A 12,081-nucleotide genomic window follows, 5' to 3' on the forward strand; every position below is an offset into this window, starting at 1 on the left:
CAACATTGGCTACTCATTGTCCTCTTTTACTGCACTGAAAATGGTGTTGATATTTTATGTGCAAGGAATGTGAAGATTTATAGTAAAACTAAAGAGTGAGAAGAGTTATAAATAGCACATATTCACTCTCTGGGATTTTTATCATTGTGTCTAAATTTACATTGATAAAGTCTATTGTTTTACATAATTGAAACTGAATCCTTCTTGTGCTTTTTATTAAATATGAAAGAAAGTCATTTCAATTATCTAACCTACGAAATATTTTCTTAAAGAGTTGCTGTTTTTCAATAAAGGAAAGTGAAGGGCATTGGATACGTCTGCAAAGGCAAGGTGGGGTAGAGTGAAACAAACCAGATGGTTGTTATAAGTAGTCTTCTCTATGATTCGGGAAATTAGAAAAGCAATTTGTTGAGCCTCTACTATGTACCAGGCACATTAAGTTGTAGGAGGCTTAACATATTGTAACTACTTTGATCCTCACAGCAATCCTGAGAAATGGTTCTTTTTTCTCACTTGTATAGTGAAGTGAACCACGGCTCAGGGAAATTAATAAGTAATATAGCCACAGTTACAAACCCAAGAATGACAGACTAACGCCAGCTATCTTCTCTTCAAAATTTTATGAGCAATTACAGCGTATTATACACTCCACTTAGAAAGGATCTTATTAGAGACATTCTACCAGGGTGACCCTTAGAATGGAGTTAAAATGCATTTAATTAATTACTTGAGTTCTCTTGCTGAATTTTTGTCAGGGTTTACATGCACGCTAAGCTTGCTGTTCAGTTGTTGAGTCTGTTGTTTAAAAAACTTAAATTGATAAATTATTTACCAATGAACTAATTTCTTTGCATTTAATCTTTTTAGTTACTAAAAGCTCCTAACTAACCTCAAAATAGTTGATGGCTTGGCCTGATATGGCCTAGATATGGGGTTGTTAAAATTACAGAAATGGAAAAAACAAACTCAATAAAAAATTAATAAGGGCATAAAAGTTCTAAACTTCGTGATGGTGAAAGGCATGGTGGGGCATGAAAGTGAGATTTTCTGTTGAGCTTTGTCTTCCTTGACGATATTCTTCTACTTTATTCAATGTGCTCATTATGTGCACTATCCTTACCAACTGTGTGTTTATGACCATGAGTAACCCTCCAGACTGGACAAAGAATGTGGAGTAAGTAGAAAATAAAAAATATCTTTCAATATTGTCATTCCTTTCTATTTAAAATTGTGCGTTTAACATCTTGAGACCTCATGAGTTTCTTAGCAAACCATACTAGCTCCTCCAAACCAGACAAGTTAGACAACGATTCAAGTTCATTTCAACTGCAAATTTCCTCTAGGACAAGGCTTGCATGGCTCATTCAATTGCTCAAATTACTGCGCTGGTTTGACTGCCGGTATTTGTAGCCATCTTATCTTGCTTGTGAGTCTCACAATTTTGGAGATCACCAGTGATTACTAATATGCAATGATAAAAATTATACCTAGTTTGTATGTTCTTTTTATCATGCCTATCACCTTTCTATGTTTTTTTTAGTATATATCTCATGGTTCTTTGTGATGCATATTTTATTAAGCACAAATGCTTCGTTCATTTTTGGATTAATACCAGTTTGCTTAAATCAGACCAAAAGCCAGTGTATTTCAGACAATATCTTCATATAGAACCATATTATTTGGGCCTTCAAATTAATTAATGTAACGAGTACATACTCATTTAGTTAGTCTAATTAATGTAGCAAGTACATACTCATTTAGTTAGTCAATGAGAATGTCTTTCAGAATGTAATGTTTCTTTTTGCCTTAAGCCCTACCTAAGCTCTACATCATAGAGAGACCAATATAGATCAATACTGAAACCTCTAATTTTTGTTTGTCACCTTTAAGATATGTACATGTAAGTTACCTACTAGATCTTTAATGTGGGCTTGGCTATTTTCTCTCAGGTACACCTTTACAGGAATTTATACTTTTGAATCACTTATAAAAATACTTGCAAGGGGCTTTTGTTTAGAAGATTTCACATTTCTACGGGATCCGTGGAATTGGTTGGATTTCACAGTCATTACTTTTGCGTAAGTATCTTGATACATTTTCCATCCTGGAAGAGTAAATCCTTAGTGGGAGCCTACACTGTATTTCTCTTTGGTGGCTTCTCTGAACAGAGCAAGCATGTTTCTTAGTTATCATATGAATTTAGATTATTTTTCTTCCAATCAAATTATGAACTTTGGAGAAATTAGGAACTCTCGTAGTAAATTATATGGCTTTGGTTTCAATTAGGCTGTAAAGTAACAAAGTTTCCCAAGTAACAGAGATTATGATTGATGGCAACGCCATTTTTCTCTTAACTGAGAAATCTGATGGCAGCACTCATTGAAGTTGAGAAGGTCTTGATGAAAGACCAACGTAGACTTAGATTTCCCTAAATTCTGAATAACTCTGATTTAATTCTACAGGTATGTAACAGAATTTGTAAACCTAGGCAATGTTTCAGCTCTTCGAACTTTCAGAGTCTTGAGAGCTTTGAAAACTATTTCTGTAATTCCAGGTAAGAAGAAACTGGTATAAGGTGGTAGGCCCCTTATATCTCCAACTGTTTCTTGTGTGTTATTGTGTTTGTGTGTGAACTCCCTATTACAGATATGTGACAGAGTTTGTGGACCTGGGCAATGTCTCAGCGTTGAGAACATTCAGAGTTCTCCGAGCTTTGAAAACAATCTCAGTCATTCCAGGTGAGAGCTAGGTTAAACACCGAGGCTGACTTTAGCTCCATTGGTGCTACAATCACAGCTGTTGTGCATAAGCCTTGTTGCTTGTCACCTATTGCAAATAAATATGCAAAAAAACAAGAATCAGTACATCATATTTTGGATGGATTTGATTCTTTGCTTTTCCTAATTGCTTTCTTTAACACTGTTCTAAATCAGCCTTTGAGTTTAACAAGTTTTTGCATGAGACATTTGCAGTAACAGGCTACATGGTTTGCATCCTATAACATCAAGCTTTTTGCATAGAAGCTAAACTATGAGGCATTCAAACTGATGCAAATTTGACCATTTAAGTTTAAAACTGGTAATTTTCTTAACGCAGATAAATGAAAGAGCAAGGGATAGCATGAGTGCTGCATGGGGCTCAGTTTTCAGATGTCTTCCTTTTTTAACCCACACTCAAGCTTGCAGAATTTACAAATATATAACCTCGTAATTCAGTGACTTCAAGATTTCTTGCTACTCTATTCATATAGATTTTTCTAAAATCAATAAGAGGTTAGGGAGTAAGACATCTGCAAATAAAAGCAAAATATTTACACAAGGTTGATGTTTAAGCATGAATAACAAAATCATTTCTTTTGCTCTAAGGAGTGTTTGGAAATACACTTTTAGTTCATTTCCATTCACAATTTTCTAATGGACATACAAGTTCTGCTTTCATTCATTTTCACCAGCTAGCAGGCTTTTCATGAAAATGTTATTCAATCACAAACATTAAACTAATAGTGTTGGCATTCTGCATGACATCTTTATTTTCCAGGACAAACTCATGATGTTTTTGTCGGTGAACTAGCTGTTGAATAATATATTTAAATTCTTCCCTTTGGTTTTATTTGTAGGCTTGAAGACCATCGTGGGGGCCCTGATCCAGTCGGTGAAGAAGCTTTCAGATGTAATGATCCTGACTGTGTTCTGTCTGAGTGTGTTTGCACTAATAGGACTACAGCTATTTATGGGCAACCTGCGGAATAAATGTTTGCAATGGCCCCCAGATAATTCTTCCTTTGAAATAAACATCACTACCTTCTTTAATAACTCACTGGATGGAAATGGTACCGCTTTCAATAGGACAGTGAGCATGTTTAACTGGGATGACTATATTGAGGATAAAAGTAAGATATACTTTTTTAACCGTTAAGTTGTTTAGTCCTTTAAATATTAAAAAAAATATATATATATAATGGAAATTGTCTCAATTTTCATGTGAACTGAATGACTTAGACCAATTTAAGATACCTTTATATATGTAGTGGAGAAATCAAATACCTTACTTCTTTTTCCTTATCTGTCAATCAACGTGATAAAAGTTACCATGTAAAAATGTGTTACCTTTTCCTAAACCAGTGTTGAACGCAATACCATATTATGCCGTCTAAACAAAAATATTTATTTGGTAGTCATTAATCAGGAGTTTTCATTTCATCTAAGGAAGTCTTCTTAATAAATAAATCTGTAATTTGAACTTTTCAGTGTATTATACTGAAATGTATTATTAAGAAGATTAGGGAAAAATAATTTCGTCCTATTTGTTTGACTCAATGTATGTATTGAGTGCATATGTTGTATCTGGAAAGAGAGAAACCATTCACCAAGATGAAATCTGAATTTGTGTACTCATCAGAAAATTAAACAACCCCAATCCAGCCATTCACTTATTGATGATGGAAAGGGTAAACCCAAAACCTACCTCTATGATATTCTTATTCCAGTTTATCCCTTTGGTGTCAGTCATTGTATTAGAGTTGTTTATTTGTATACAGTCATGCACGGCTTAATGACAGGGATACATTCTGAGAAATGCATCGTTAGACGATTTCGTTGTTGTGCGAAGATCATAGAGTACACAAATGTAGATGGTATAGCCTACTACACACCTAAGCTACATGGAACTAATGTTATGGGACCACCATTGAATATGTGGTCCGTCGTTGACCGAAACCTCAGTGACCGAAAATTATGTGGCACATGACTGTAGTTTGATTTTATTTTAGAGATGGACATCAGAATACGCTTATGAGGCCATATACTTCAGTATAATTTCTTATCGTTGAAGCCAGTCCCACTGTCATTTGGATTTCCAAGTCCCTCCCACTCCATGTACAGTTAGCTAGCCAACTTCCATTGACCCCTTGATTTTCAGTACTCCACTGGGACACATTCTGAGGTATCCTTCATGGTTTTTAGAACCATATGAAATTTTATCACTTTTCACATTATACTAATGTTTTAACAGTTAGCATTCTTATGAAGATTTATACTGGGCTCAGTAAGATTCATTGGATAAATGAATAAATAGAACAAATTATCACATATTTTGGAGGTTTCCCATTTATTACAATTATAATAACAGCACAATGACAATCTTTGCACGTAAACCTTTTCTCTATTTCTGATTGTTTCCTTCAGATGGATTTCTATTAGTAGAATTTTTGGGGGTTGAAGGGTATGACCAGATTAAGGCTGTGAAGATATAGTGTCAAATTGCTCTGTAGAGAGATCATACAACTATATACTTCCTATAGCACTGGTCATCTTACTGGATGCTCATTAATATTGGCTATTTCCATATTTTAAAATCTTTTGGTAGAAGGGAAGAGTGTATCCTCTTGTTCCTTAATTATTAATGCAGTAGAATTTTAAAAATATGTTTATTAGTATAATTAGCAAGTTATATATTTTATGTAATGTGAATTACCTGTTGATATTTTTATCCATCTTTCTACCAGGTGATAATATATTTTGGGGAATTCATACAAACTCTTTAGTTTATCAAGTATATTAACATTTGTCTTTTTTTGGAAAATATATTCTTCAGCTTATTTTTCATCTTATTGCTTGTATTTGATGCCTAAGTGATTTCGATTTTTAGGCAATGGAGTCATCAAATTTGTTTTCATTTTTTCTATATTTAAGTTTAGAAAATGCTTCTTGATTCAGGAATAATAAAAATATTCACCTAGATATTCTACATATAAAGCAGCCACCTTTATATTCTATACAAAAAAAAAAAACGAAAAACCCTATGTCTTCTTTACAACATGTGAATGGACTTGTCTTTAAATTTTTAATCTTTAAAAATCTGGAATTATTTTTTGATGTATGTTGTGAGGTATCAGGATCTAAAACTTTTCACAAAACTATGACCCACATTTCCCTACATAATATATTAGGGTATTCCTTGAATATAGGCTTTAAGTATTCCTAAAAACAGTCATAATAATTTTTTGTGTTTTTTTATGTGTCTGTTTTTTGTATCTGAATATATAAATACATGTTTATGTATGTGTATGTTTCCTTAGATTATCTTTGCAACTTATTAAAGTTGTAACTAAGGTATTCCCTAAGAACAGAAACTAGATATACTTAGAAAATATATATCTCCAAAGAAACAAGTTTATCTTCTTCATTTGAAAGAGACCAATCAAGCCAAAACCCAAAACAAAACACTTACTTACAGCATCATAGAAAAAACAAACACCTAAGCCCACTTTTCACAGGAAATTAAGTTAAAATTGGCAGGAAAAATATATCTTAATCTATTTGGAATCCAGGCAAAAAGTATTTTTAAGATAAAATTTTATTTGTATGAAAATATTTAGAAGCAACGAGGCTTCCCTTTCTGTCACTTTTTGTGCCAAGCAAACAGCCTTAACGTGGTGACTCTTTTTTGAAATATCCTAAGCAATTTGAGTTTATATTTGCAATAAATGCTGATATGAAAATGTTAAAATATTCTTTTGGAAAAAAATTTGTTTTTAAAACAGATTTTCTAAACATTTGTTTAATCAAAAGTGTTATATTTTGATAATTGTTTAGTATTCAATTGTTATTAAAATATTTTCATTTAGCCACATACATAGTTATTATTTTGTCCATTTTGTTGTGATTGAAAAAAATTGTAAGCTTTATTACCTAGACACAATGACTGAGTGTTTTGAGGGCTTATTTAATGATTCTTTCTATTCCTCGCTCTTTAAATAGGTCACTTTTACTTTTTGGAAGGGCAAAATGATGCTCTGCTTTGTGGCAACAGCTCAGATGCAGGGTAAGTGATGTTTCGTTATTGAGTTTCAGTCCGCACTGCGCCACCGGCCTCAATAACCTGCCACCTCCCACCCACCCGGCCTCCGCTCTCTCCTCATTCAAAGCCCTCCATAAATTCCACTTCACGCTGACTCTCAAAATAGCTGGGATAATTGTGGATTCTCACCTCCTTCACACACTCATATGCAGCAATTATTCTTTCCTACTGGGTCACAGCTAATCTTCCAAATTAGTTAAATGGAAAATAGAAAAGCAGTACGCATCCATAAGAAGCTTAAGTTAATAGAATTCATAAGCATGTACTTTTGTAAGTGGGATATTTTATATATATGCTAATGTGGTCATGGCTTAAAATGTAAGCTCTCTGAAGATAATGTCAATGGCTGAGGCATGGTGCATGTTATGTCTAGCATATTTTAGCTAAGTAGTTAAGAGCATAGACTGGAGAGTTTGCACAGAGTCAAACTCTGACTCCACCATATAACGTTACCTCTCCTTGCCTTAGTTTTCCTATGTGGTAAATGGGTATAATAATAGGGTTGCTGTAAGAATTAAACCGACTAATGAATATATAGCTATACTAGCACTCAATCAGTGCTTTTAATTATTATGATTGACGTCATGTGAATGCTTGTTATTAAGAAATATTGTACCTGGAGCTAAAGCCTAGGAAAATTCAGAGAAAGTTACATTTTCTTATTTGTCAAGATTTTAGAATCATAGACAGAAGCTAACATTCTTTCTATGGAAGATGATATTGTAGACATTAGTAACCAATGCCTATAGCAAAATTCCCAGTGGTAACAGGCTTTGCATTTGGCTTGTATGATAAGGATTGTGCTGCCTTTATCTCCAGATCCCAGCGATAAGTAAAACAGAATGATTTTAATTCCTTGTCTGCACTGTGCTAAATGCTTTACATACAATGTCTTATTCAGTGCTTGCACATTTGCGAGGCAGGTTCTGTTATTAGCTTTTCTTACATATGAGTGCCCAGAGATTAGCAAGGTTAGGAAACTTGCCTAGGATCATGCAGCCCGGAAGTGTCAGGCACAATATTGAGGCCAGGTCAGCCTGATCATTAAGGTCATACTATGAAATCCTTACTATGCAGAGTCATTTCATCCTCTACAGGTGCCCGCATTCGTCCTTTTTTCACCCCTCTTCCCTACTGCCACACACACATACACACACCCTTCTGCATCTTCAGTAAAAACTAATTTTGCCCTGTAGACTCATTTTTCTGTTCATGTCCACAAGTCCCAGAAGACATTAATCATGATATGACTGCTTTTATGTGGAGACATGGTCAATATAATAATGACAATTATCAATCACGGAGGAATCCACAAGTAGACTTAATAGATTCTATTATTCTGTAAACCAGTCCTCGCAGAGCTGGGTTAAGGGCTGGGTAAGGTGAGAGAAATCTGCTTTCCCTCGTGTCCTATAAAATAGACATTGGCATCTATAAAAACAGGAAAACCAGCCAACAGACTCGCAGTTGCTGACTTCTTGTTTTTCCTTCAACCTAATTACAGCCAGTGTCCAGAAGGATACATTTGTGTGAAGGCAGGTCGAAACCCCAACTATGGCTACACGAGCTTTGACACCTTTAGCTGGGCTTTCTTGTCCTTATTTCGTCTCATGACTCAAGACTTCTGGGAAAACCTTTACCAGCTGGTGAGAACGGATACAAGGATTCTTCTGGGAAGCATAAAATACTGAGATCAAGAGAACTGCTGTAAAATTCTTTATTATTTAGCATGTGAGCTGGTAACTCCTGTATAATATTTAATAAAATATCTCTTCCATTTTACAGACACTACGTGCTGCTGGGAAAACATACATGATATTTTTTGTGCTCGTCATTTTCTTGGGCTCGTTCTACCTTATAAATTTAATCCTGGCTGTGGTGGCCATGGCCTATGAGGAACAGAATCAGGCAACACTAGAAGAGGCTGAACAGAAAGAAGCTGAATTTCAGCAGATGCTTGAACAGTTAAAAAAGCAACAAGAAGAAGCTCAGGTATAGTTAGCAAGCATAGAGCTCTTTTCTGTTTGTTTATGTCAATTCTCCGACCACACTGGTAAAGTCAGTGGCGTTTTGTGCACAAAATCAGCAGTGGTGATTGACATTCAAAACATGTCAGATGTGTTTGGTAAGTGTTAGGAGCCTGTTTGGTTATTAGGATATTATTATTTCATTTTAATGACTACTGTCAATACAAATGGCATCAAAACATGGAGAATTATAATTGCTTTATTGACATTTTTTTCTCCCCTGTGACCCCTCATTTACTCAAGCTCACAAAGTAGTCAGACTTACATGTCCTCAATCGAGTATTTTCTTAATCTTCTGGGGAAGAAGAATTCAGTTATAGTTGCTTCTTCATTAGTGTCACTAGAGGTAGGAAAACTCTACCTAGAAAACACTAGAAAACCGGAGTTGAACTGAGATTATTTCATATATAATAATCTTCATAGAAAGATTCCTAGAAAGACAAAGACCTATTTAATATTTATTTTCTATTTGATGAATGTTTAAATGCAAATTTGTGGATTGTGTAAGGAAAACGCTGGTGTGTAAATATACTAAATCACTATATTCTCTGCCTCCTACCCTGTAAATTCTTTAATCTGGATGTGACGAGGCTTCAAACTAAGGCAAGAATTTCTCTAACTATATTTACTTGCTTTAATGGCCTTAACTAATCCAATTGCCTATTTTAAGTTTTTCTTGGATCTTGACTACAGTTCCCTTTTAACATTGATACCGTAAATATTTAATAAAAATCATTTAAATACTAATAAGTTATTTAATAAATAATAAAAACCATTAGTATTTAATAAATATATACTGGGTTAGTAGCAACAATATTGAATACTACATCTTTCCCAAAATTGTACCATTGTAATTTACAATTCATTCAGATGCCGTGATCTGGGATTCTCTTATATATAATCTGTAATATGTTTTTGTTGTGTATTTCTTAGTGAAATACTCAATTTAACTCAAAGAGAAAAAAGTTTATTAAAATAAAATACTTGACTGAATTAAATTCAAAATTTTAGACTGGCACTAAAAGTCCTTGTCAAGTGGAAGTGTGATGGATCAGGTTAAAATAGAAAACCTTTGATCTTTTAATTCTTTCCTTCTTAAGATATTGTGTAAATCATAGAAAAATTGTTATGGTATTTGAGTGTCTTGTTCATATTATTAGATAGTTAGTAAGCATAGTGTGAGGCCAAAGCTTGAAGGTTTTCATCAAAATCATGTGTCATCTTCCACGTGACTGTTGATTTTAATACTTTAATTGGTCTAATGATGGTGCGTTGTTTTTCAAAATATAGACCAGAATGGAGAATCGTCTTTCAAGGTCGTATTCATCATACTAAAGATAAATGAAGCAGTAATATGGATAGATTTTTTTCCCAAGTTTATATGCAACTATCATTTACCTTGTACCCTTCTAGGCAGCAGCTGCAGCAGCCTCTGCTGAATCAAGAGACTTCAGTGGTGCTGGCGGGATGGGGGTTTTCTCAGAGAGTTCTTCAGTAGCATCAAAGTTGAGCTCTAAGAGTGAAAAAGAGCTGAAAAACAGAAGGAAAAAAAAGAAACAGAAAGAACAGTCTGGGGAAGAAGAGAAGGAGGATGGAGTCCGCAAATCTGAGTCTGAAGACAGCATAAGAAGAAAAGGTTTTCGTTTTTCCTTAGAGGGAAGTAGGCTGACATATGAAAAGAGGTTTTCTTCTCCACACCAGGTAAAAATATTAGATTACACAAATTGTGTTTTCATAACAAACAATTTTTTTAAGATATGCCAGAATTTGGTAGAGATAAAACTGCCTTCTCCCTAGATAGCACAATGCTTTCACAATGGTAATGATCATCAAGTGTTTTGGTTATCCCCTCAGAGAATTTGTGTGTTTTACAACTTTTTTGAATCCCAGGGAAGAATTTTTAGAGCATTGATCCCACTAGGCTTGGGAAGGTTTGTTGTTTTGAGGTTTTGTTAAAGACTGAAGCATCTCAGGGTGCTTTTCCACATGAGAAATTATCAACAGATGTTTCCCATCCCTTCTTAGCTACTGTACCTGGACCCAGTGAACTGTGGGTTTTCTGAGTGGTGGTTTCCTACAAGGGAAGTGTGGACTCTTTCAGACCATATGTGCAGTTGTTCCCAACCACGTGCAAACTTCATATGAAGAGTGCATTCTTCATGCCCTTGTTTCAAGGGGAAACAAAGCAAAATTTTTCTAAAAGTGTATCCACAATTCTCAGGTAGACACACACTGAGGAAGATTTATGACACTAAGCAGTGCTGTTTAACTGCACTTGGTTATCTCTGTCTCGTGTTTAACATGGCACTTACATTGAAAGAATGCCCTGATTTATATAGTGCAGAAAATGTTCACCGGATGCCTCTGGCTTATGTACCAACACAAGCTCCTGAAACTTTGAAATTTAGGATCATTAATTGTCTTCAAAATGACCAAGAGAATTACCAGAAATGTACGGTTTCTCAGAACACAAGTTCACTGGTAGTGAAACCTTAGTATCTATATAGTAGCAATAACAGTTAGAACAACAACATTGCTAGCAATGATAGTGGCTAACACTTACATAGTGCATTGAGACTTGCAATATAAACTCATTTAAGCACCTCACTACAGTCCTAGGTAGGAACTATAATCATCATCCCAAGCTACAGATGTGAAGAGAAGGGGAGAGCTGAATTCTTTGTTGAGTGCCTGTTTTATGCTTGGCATTCTTTTTAACACTATCATAATTAATGCTAGCAGCCTTGCATAGTATTATTTTCACTATTTTTTAGGCTTAGTGTACCCAGTGTTATATAGTTAGTGAGGGCTGAGGTAATATTCAAATTTGGCCTGACACTGAAACTCTTGAACTTCCCACTTCATCAGACTGACTAGAAAGAATATCTTTAAAAACTGATGAGGAAATTTACAATTTTATTTCTTTTAAAAGATATATATATTTAAGATTATACTTGCTCTTTGTGCATTTTATAGCTTACACCATCTCACATAACCTCATGTTTAATGTGTGTAAAATTTTTGTAGGTCAGCTTGACTCATTCCAACTCCAAATAACATTATGAGATAGGATAAATTGAAGGAGTAGTGGAGTTGAATTCAAATGTTAAATAGAATTTATTTTTAAGTAAATATCAACTCGACATTTACTCATTTGCATTCATGTTGTTGTCACGTCATTATGATTCCATTAGTG

At 34.5% G+C, this 12,081-nt stretch overlaps 1 protein-coding gene across 13 annotated transcripts in view; it reads left to right on the top strand.

Annotated features, from left to right (window-relative positions):
- Positions 1-12,081, top strand: part of LOC131410787 (sodium channel protein type 2 subunit alpha) — an 81,936-nt gene that overhangs the window by 9,011 nt on the left and 60,844 nt on the right. For 8 of the 13 annotated variants that reach the window (XM_058549149.1, XM_058549151.1, XM_058549154.1 and 5 more), the window contains exons 3-10: positions 1,085-1,174; positions 1,950-2,078; positions 2,647-2,738; positions 3,617-3,889; positions 6,759-6,822; positions 8,363-8,504; positions 8,644-8,850; positions 10,299-10,586. In XM_058549149.1, coding sequence (XP_058405132.1) covers positions 1,085-1,174; positions 1,950-2,078; positions 2,647-2,738; positions 3,617-3,889; positions 6,759-6,822; positions 8,363-8,504; positions 8,644-8,850; positions 10,299-10,586 — 1,285 coding nt within the window. Of the gene's footprint in view, positions 1-1,084; positions 1,175-1,949; positions 2,079-2,462; positions 2,555-2,646; positions 2,739-3,616; positions 3,890-6,758; positions 6,823-8,362; positions 8,505-8,643; positions 8,851-10,298; positions 10,587-12,081 lie in introns of all 13 variants that reach the window. The other 5 variants (XM_058549150.1, XM_058549158.1, XM_058549159.1 and 2 more) reach the window with 2 other exon arrangements.

The sequence above is a fragment of the Diceros bicornis genome, chromosome 10 (assembly GCF_020826845.1).
Source record: "Diceros bicornis minor isolate mBicDic1 chromosome 10, mDicBic1.mat.cur, whole genome shotgun sequence".
Classification (NCBI taxonomy): Eukaryota; Metazoa; Chordata; class Mammalia; order Perissodactyla; family Rhinocerotidae; genus Diceros; species Diceros bicornis.